Source organism: Xenopus tropicalis, chromosome 4, assembly GCF_000004195.4.
Source record: "Xenopus tropicalis strain Nigerian chromosome 4, UCB_Xtro_10.0, whole genome shotgun sequence".
Classification (NCBI taxonomy): domain Eukaryota; kingdom Metazoa; phylum Chordata; class Amphibia; order Anura; family Pipidae; genus Xenopus; species Xenopus tropicalis.
In genome coordinates, this window is record NC_030680.2 from 74,243,748 (window position 1) to 74,252,798 (window position 9,051).

A 9,051-nucleotide genomic window follows, 5' to 3' on the forward strand; every position below is an offset into this window, starting at 1 on the left:
CAAAGTTCTTAAAAAAAAAAGTAGTTTCAACTGTACATCTGAGATAATTAATATTTTATAGTAGTATGGGAGAAAAATGCATACATGAAATTCTAAATATGGAGGACCCATATTTTTCCTAATTAGGGACAAAACAGTTCAACAAAAGGTGAGGTATCCAAATGTTATTCTTTTTAAACTTTAACGCTATTTATTTAAACAGCCACAATCAGTCTATGACCTTATAACTTTTATTTATGCATGTAAACAAGGACATTTTAGCATGTCAATGTGGAGAGATCCGACACAAATTTATAAAACTGATCTGAGACTGATAATGTTATTTCCTCTCTGTATTGCTTGTGGAAGCATCACTTACTGGCCTTCACATGCACACTGCGTAAGACCAAGTAAAGCAATTTCATAACAAAGGCTGATGTCATTTTCTTGTTTCGTTTCTAGCCCATCTGACTGTATTATTGCCTTTTTAACCAAAGTGCTGCTCCACCTGCTGCAATTCTAACTCTTGCACTCAGACCACACTGGGCATAACTATCATAAGATTGTGTGTGTGCGTGTGTGTATATATTATATATTATATATATATATATATATACACACACACACAATCTTATGATTGTAATGCCCAGTGTGTATATATATATATATATTTATTAGTACATCTGTTATCCGGGAACCCATTATTCCCTTTTTCTTTGTAGTAATGAAACAGTACCTTGTACTAACAAGATATAATCAATCCTTATTGGTGGCAAAACAATACTCTTGGGTTTATTTAATGATTAAATAATTTCTTGGTAGATTTAAAGTATGGAGATTCAAATTACAGAAAGATCCCTTATCTGGAAAACCCCAGGTCCCGAGCATTCTGGATAACAGGTCCCATACACACACATATATATATAATGCATGCTTGTCAGGCAGAATGACCAAGGCCTTACAAGCACTGGACCGATTTTACTTGGCTGCAATGTTTACATATGTCTCTGTCTATCTTTCCAAGTGATAAAAATGAATTTCTTCCTACACACTAGATCCACTGAAGGATCGATATGGATGTAATCAATAATGCGATTTTAAACAGCACACACAATAATATGACAAAATGATGCACATGAGGAAGTGGCAGGGGATTCTATTAAAAGGACAAGAAGGTAAATCTCCCTCCCTACAGGGGTGCAGCACAAAGACCTGCAAGCACTTAATCTGCTTCTATACGAATAACTTTATGTTTACAGGTCAGTCACTGCGTAACCCCAAGATCAGTGAATGCACAGCTGTAATCATCAAACCCATCGCTAGAAAACTTAGGCATCAAAGCTTCCCACCCTTAATCGCTTGCCCGTAGCCAGAATCGTTACATTCCTACAAGATACATTGCCACTGCTTCTCGCAACCTTTCAACATACTCTCAATATGCGGTTGCTGAAGTGCAACTCCAATTAACCTGCTCTGGGATGCTGGGATTTGTAGTCCGACAAAAGTTTGAAAGTCGCAGGTAGGAGTTCCCAGATGTAGATAGGGGGAAAGTAACACATCCTCACATAAACTGCAAGCGCAGCAGCCACCAGACAGGCAGTCAGCACTAGGCTTACAAAGACTGTTTAATGGATGGCAACTCACCATGTCTGCGGGTTATGGTCCTTTCCACCTCAATTCCATGTAGCCACCTTGACCCAGCTCCAGGTCCCTGTCTACTGCCCCGTTACCTCTCTGCCATGTTACTTCGCTCTCCTAGTGTTCTCGCACCGTGTGTAACACAAACCATGTTCCCGCCCCTCCATCAGCTGACACGTGACTCCGGCTCCCTGGATTTGGGATACAGGGGGGAGCACAGGGGAGTTGCGACATCCAACAGGGGGGGAGAAATGTCAACACAAGTCACTAGGTTATGAATTTTCATTACTTCAATTGCAAATTGATAGGAAACGCTGGACATGGAGACATTTTAAAGAGTTGGTTTCTTATTCAGTCAGTGAATAAGAAACTGGTGTTTTAAAGAAATAAATTACCTTGGGCCTCAGATTTTAAAGTTCACATTCATTGTCAGAGATGCCATAAATAAAGACAGCATCTTCCAGTCTGGCCCAAAACGGTTCTGGGCACCAAAGGGGCAATAGTTTCTTATTCGGTGTGATGAATAAGTAACTAATTATTTAAAGGGTTAAATGGCCTTGGGACGCTGATTTCAATTCATATGTTTGCAGGCATGGTTACCCCTCATTGTATGCAACCCGTTCCAGCCTGGCCCGTAAACCTTCTGTGCAGCAAAAGTGGCATGAAAGTGGGCATCCTTGCAATTCTGCCTATTTGAATAAGTAACAGGGGTGCTGAAGGGGTTAAGTGACCTTGGGCCACTGATTTCAACCCATATATTAGCAGTCAGTGTTGCCCCACATTGCTCCCTGTTCCGGCCTGGCCCGATAAGGTTCTGGGAAATAAAAGTGTCTCAAAGTGGGCACCCTTAAATGACCTTGGGCCATATATTTGCAGGCACGGATGTCCAGCATTGTATGCAACCCATTCCCGGCCTGGCCTGAAAAGGTTATGGACAGGAAAAGTGGGCATCAAAGTGGGCATCCTTGCAATTGCATATGCGGGGCAAAATATGGGTTGAAATCAATGCCCCAAGGTCGTTTAACCCCATCAGCATCCGTTACTTATCCAAATAGGCAGAACTGCAAGGATGCTCACTTTGATGCCACTTTTTCTGGCCAGAACTTTTTCGGGCCATGCCGGAGTGTGCTGCCTACAATGCAGGGACTGCATATATGTGGGTTTAAATCAGTGGCCCAAGGTCATTTAACCCCTTCACCACCCCTGTTACTTATTCAAATAGGCAAAATTGAATAGATGCCCACTTTGATGCCACTTTTCCTGTCCATAAACTTTTAGGGGCAGGCCAGAATGGGTTGCATACAATGCGGGGCAATCCTGCCTGCAAATATATGGGTTGAAATCAGTGGCCTGAGGCCTTTTTTACCTTTAAATCATTAGTTACTTATTGCACCGAATAAGAAACTATTGCCCCTTTGGTGGCAGTTTTCCTGCCCAGAAATGTTTTGGGCCAGGCTGGAAGATGCTGTAGTTTATGTAGGGCATCTCTGACAATGAATGTGAGCTTTTAAATCCATGGCCCAAGATAAATTTATTTCTATAAAACACCAGTTACTTATTCACTGACTGAATAAGAAATCAACTGCAACAAACAAATAACACAATGGCTGAATAAGAAACCAACTTCAACGCCATAGATATTTTAAACCTGCTAAATGTCCCTTGGTTAGGGGCATTACTACAGAGGAAGCTGACCCTGAGGTTGCAAGCCAGCCGCAAGTTCATAATTATTGAGCAATTTCAATATATCATGGTAGAGTATGTTAATTTACCATACCAATAGAGCAGTGCTATTTACCCACCTTTTGTAAGAATGCCATCCGAACCCTATTACCACTGGGGCTTTGTATGCAACTAAGCCCTTTTTGCTGTGTAGAAATATAATATTATTTTTCTGTACATCAGTGACCCATAACAGTAGTTGTTGTTCTTTTACCCACATGATGACTTCCCTGAGTTATCAATATCCAACTGGTCAGCATATGGGTCAGTCAGTCAAATAACCAAGTGGTAGGGTTACATTTCAATGGAAATTGATTACTGCATTTGATTTTAGTGATTTAATGATTTTAGTGATCAGACTGGTGGAACTGGACTAAGGATGCAGTATGTTAGACCTTTGGATTCAGTACACAATTAACCCATAGCATGATCAGATCTGTCAGACCCAGATTTGGGTTTAAAGTGCCCCCACCTAATAACAGAGATTTTCCTGTTCATGTGTAAAAGAAACTGCATGCAGGGCAGGGTGGTTGGAACTCTGCAGTTCTCAGTCAGAGTGCAGCACTTGTAATTCTTGATGCACCATGTTACTTTCTTTAGCTTTACAAACCTGCAAGTAATAAAAGTAATAGGCTAATATTTTCCAGTGGCTTAACAACAGAGAAAGCAGAACCCCACTGTCGCGGGGGGGCCGGGATCAGCCATGCTGGATCCTCAGAAATTATTAAGGGGGAACTATCATGAATGATAATCTGCTTAACTTGGCTTAGTACTGACAGAAAGCTTGTGTTCTGAGCAAAGAGAGAAGTGGGAATGGTCCAACTATTCTTGACTGACATCTAAATTTTAACCCCCCCCTGCACATATTTCTGATCTGATAGAAAACCTGGAAAAGACTTTGAAGAAGGTCTAAAAATTCAACCCAATTCCTCCTTACATTGTCTGACACTTTCTGTCTCACTCACCGGAGCCACTAACAAACAAATAGAACTTTATTTACAAGAAAACCCCAAAAGAAGCAACACATCACTTGCTTTTTCATTGCTGAGCTGCAGCAATCAAGTTATTTGGCACAAAGGTTCAGCAAAACATATATGCCAACTTAGCAGGCTGGTAATTCTGAGAGTTGTAGTTCAGGCTGCTTCAATAATTAACTATAACTTTGTACCGGTGCAACATTTTTAAAAGCTATACATAGTCAAAATTGTATTGGTTAAAATCATAGGCAGAGGGTGGTTCTTGCATTGGGGAGGCTAAAATAAATGTTCAAGTCCACATGAACATCTATGTTTTTAAAAGGTCAGCGCTTTAAATACAATTTTCTCTGTATGTATCTACTGAACACAGGTTATATATTTTATAGGCAATGTAGTAGGCAATGACCATTGTGTAGCTGCAGAGCCAGTTTAGTATATCAGTCAAAAGAGAAGATGCAAGAACAAACATGTTATTAATTTTATGAGCCCTGCACTAAACTGCTGCTCACCATAACTCAGAGATCTCCAACCTTTTGTACTCGTGAGCCACACTCAGATGTAAAAAGTGTTGGTGAGCCACACATGCATGAAAAAAGTTCTTTGGGGGTGCCAAATAAGGGCTGTGATTGGCAATTTGGTAGCCCCATGTGGACTGCTGGCCTGCAGGAGGCTCTGCTTGGAGTAAATCTGTGTCTCTGTGCTTCCAAAACTTGTCTACAAGCCAGAGATTTAAAAATGGCACCTACTTTGAGGTCATTGGGAGCAACATCAAAGGGGGCAGGGAGCAATATGTTGCTCACGAGCCACTGGTTGCGGATCACTGCCATAACTGATTCTTGCTATATATACACGGTAGGGAAAAGTAAACCTAAATGTGGTATAAACATCCTAAGAGTTGCTAATTTGGGGGCTTGCTGCCTTTTAGCAACTCATTTTTTAACGTCTTCTGTTAGCTACCACAGTTACCCTTAGCCCCTGGAGTAGTAATCCAGAATAGGTGGTTTACAGTAAAGTGTCATTGAAATGTGCATATGTAATACACTGTACCTGAAAAGTACCATTTCCAAACAAACGCATACTCAAATAAAACAGCCACTCTCTCTCCCTCGTTATGCCCATTTCAGCATCAGTAATTTACATAGTGAGCCATGCACTGGAAGTGGGATTGGCCAAGGAGACAGTATTATAATGACACATTTTATAAACTAATGGTCCTGACCTGCATTTGATATTGTAAAGTTGATATTAGGCAGCTTCTTGCTCCCAGCAATAACTACACACTTCCTGCTGCATGATCACTGCTTCCTCCCCTTACTCCGCCCACCTGTCATTCACTCAAACTGATTCAACAATCCACCCAGCTCCCTGCCCACAACAAAACCTTTGGCAGTAACCTTGGCAGAGATCAAAAGCTTTAGAATAAAATTCTGGAAAAATCCACTTCTGGGGTAAATTAAGCTGTACATATATTTTGTTTTGCCTCCTCAAGGCTTCATTAAAAAAAGCCTATGGTTAAAATATAATGGGACAGATAGAAAAACCTGATGTGTAAACTAAATACTAAATGCTGCAACTGCATCTGACAAGATAAAATCTGATGGTGTCTGACAGGCTTTTTCTTCTCATTGAAATACATTGACTGTCAAATGTAGATGCAGGAACAAAACCCACCATCCGACTTTATCTGATTCGACTTACATTACAACAGTGGAATCAGATTTTCTCATGCTGTTTCATGACAAGATTTTGTGGATCAAAACCCATAAAATAATATTCAGTAAGCTGGACAGAAGCAAAGCCAAATAACTATGCTATTTGGTTTGGTGTCAAATTATTTTTAGTGGTTAAACAAAAAGAATTCATCACCTGTCTTACCTGCATGTATAGGAGGATTTACAGTTACTCAGAGTACAGTTTTAATAAAGATTATTAAAACTGTATCTAACATAACAGATGCCACATAGTGCTTTCTAATCTGGGGCTTTATTTGTCCCTTTTATTGGATCTATTACAGGGTGTGCTTTCTATTTATCAGTTTTATAGGATACTCTGTAGGATGTGTTTTGTTATTTGTGTAATTTTATAGGTTCCTATGCAGGATGTGTTTTGTTATTTGTCCCCTTTTATTGGGATGATCTGTTCAGCATCTCGGCTTGTTGTACATAAAAGTGCCTTTGCAAGTTCCCCCCCCCCCCCTTTGGTAACATGTCCTAGTGAAATGAAAAAGGAGTGAACATCAATATTCAAGATATATAATCGTTTATTCGGAATGCTTGGGTTTTCAATATAAAAGATATTTTCTTAACTTGGATAACCACACCAAAGGTCTCCTGAAAAACATATAAACATGTAACAGGTTTCCAGATTAGGGATCCCACACTTATAGACTCTTGTGCAGCTATGCATAGAAACTGGGGCCCAAAGGCAAAAGTATTATTTAGATTTCACCTTTGAAAATATATACAGGTGTGAAAACCCCAAAGTGCCGAATTGAATGATAGACTTCTCCTTCTCTATAATAATGAAACAGTACTTGAAATAATTGATCGGCAGTAACCTGCAAAAATCTATATTGATGGCAACGCAATTCTATTTGGTTTAAATAGTGTTTAAATGGTATACAAAAAAATTGGAGGCTAAATAATGAAAAAATGCACCACCCCACCTGCAGGCCTGCAACTAATAAAACAAGTAAAGCAATATCTTATGGAACTGGAGACACTATAAAGATTTCCTGTCTCCTCCCCTCCAACCCAGAGGACTAGTTTAGGTGGTAAGGTGCCATTTTTGCCAGCACCCATTGCATTTGAACATTCATAGGGTGTTCTCCACTCTTCTTTATATACATATATATATATATATATATATATATATATATATATATATATACAGCAAACGCAAGCCAAGACACTGCCCCCACATTCTTCATTGTGTCTGCACCCGGAATCAGTGCTTAGGCTTGGGTGCAGACACACGGATCAAAATTTGGGTATGAAATACACTCTGCGTGTCTGTACCCAGGTCTATGCATTGACTCTTTGTGCAAACAAAAGAAGAGCAGACAGCTCCCTTAACCTGTGCTTATATGCAGGCTGAGAAACTGCCCTATGTGGCAGCAGCCTTACTCCTGAACTACAAGTTGGAGTGATGTTACCCTTCCATTTCCCCAAAGCAGCTGATCAGCAGAACAGTGGGAAGGTAACAAGATAACAAACCCCTGACACCTAGGAGCATTGCTAAAAAAATGCTCCTAGTGGTAGAAATGAGAATAGCACTCAATAGTAACACCCATGTCTGGCCATGACTCTTCCAGTTACACTGAGTAGGAGAAACAATAGCTTATCTGAAAGCAGTTTTAAAGCACAGAATCAGGCACAATACACTGAGTTGGCTGCCTACACACCAATATTACAGCCCTAAACATTTGTAGAATAAAATTTGAAGTGGTAGAGTGAATTATTTGCAATATACACAGTGACATTTAGTAGTAAAATCTATACCTTAAAAATCATAACAGAATCACTTTAAGGAATAACTGATCAATTATATGGCACTATTTCCATAAGGATTTTTATTTGGTTTTAAGGGCACTGCCCAGGCCCAGCTGAACTAGTTCTTTAGGTGGGGTGGGAAGGGGGGGGGGGGGGTAGACAGGAAATCTTTGCAGTGTTTCCAATCACATCATATATTGGTTTACGTGAATGTTTAAATGTTATTTAGTACATTTAAGTTATGGTGAGCCAAATTACAGAAAAAAACAGGAAATCTCAGGTCACAAGTATTCCAGATAATAGATCTCATACCTGTACAGGTATGGGATCTTTTATCTGGAAACAGGTTATTCAGTTAACTCTGAATTACAATGGCATCTCCCATAATTTTTTTTTTAATAAAATAATTCACATTTTTAAAAATTATTTTTTTTTTTCATAAAACAGTATCTTGTGCTTGATCCCAAATAAGATATAATTGATCTTCATTGGAGACAAAACAATCACATTGGGTTTAATGAATGTTTAAATTATTTTTTAGGACACTTAAGATATGGAGACCCAATTACAAAAAGCTCCCTGATCCAGAAACCCCAGGTCCCTAACACAGTAAAAAAAACTACATTCTTACAACTGCATCTTATATAAGTATATTGGGACTGCTGGAACGGATATGGAAGCAAAAAACATCAGGCCAGTCTTTTGGTAGGGGCTCATGGCGTTGTTCTGCGTTCCAGAACGCCGGAAGGAACGCTTGTGAATACAAGTTCCTAAGGTGGCTATACATGGGCAGATTTCAGCTGCCACTTACACTGAGTAGGAGAAACATTAGCTTATCTGAAAGCAGTTTCATAGTACAGAATCAGGCACAATACACTGAGATGGCTGCCTACACACCAATATTACAGCCCGCAAAATTTGTAGAATAAAATTTGATGTGGTAGAGTGAATTATTTGCAATATATACAGTGACATTTAGTAGTAAAATCTATACTTTAAAAATCATAACAGAATCACTTTAAGGAGTAACTGATCAATTATGTGGCACTATTTCCATAGGGATTTTTATTTGTTTCTAAGGGCACTGCCCAGGACCAGCTGAACTAGTTCTTTAGGTTTGGGGTGGGAAGGATGGGGGGGGGGGTGGTAGACAGGAAATCCTTACAGTGTTTCCAATCACATCATATATTGATTTACGTGAATATTAAAATGTTATTTAGTTATGGAGACCCAATTACAAAAAG

General features: G+C 39.5%; 1 protein-coding gene across 1 annotated transcript in view; it reads right to left on the bottom strand.

The window, feature by feature from the left end:
• Positions 1-1,741, bottom strand: part of plekhg4 (pleckstrin homology and RhoGEF domain containing G4) — an 83,763-nt gene extending 82,022 nt beyond the window's left edge. Inside the window, 1 exon segment of the mRNA NM_001134808.2 lies at positions 1,624-1,741. Within this exon segment, the coding sequence (NP_001128280.2) occupies positions 1,624-1,626 (3 nt within the window). The 5' untranslated portion in view covers positions 1,627-1,741.
• Positions 1,742-9,051: the final 7,310 nt, after the last annotated feature.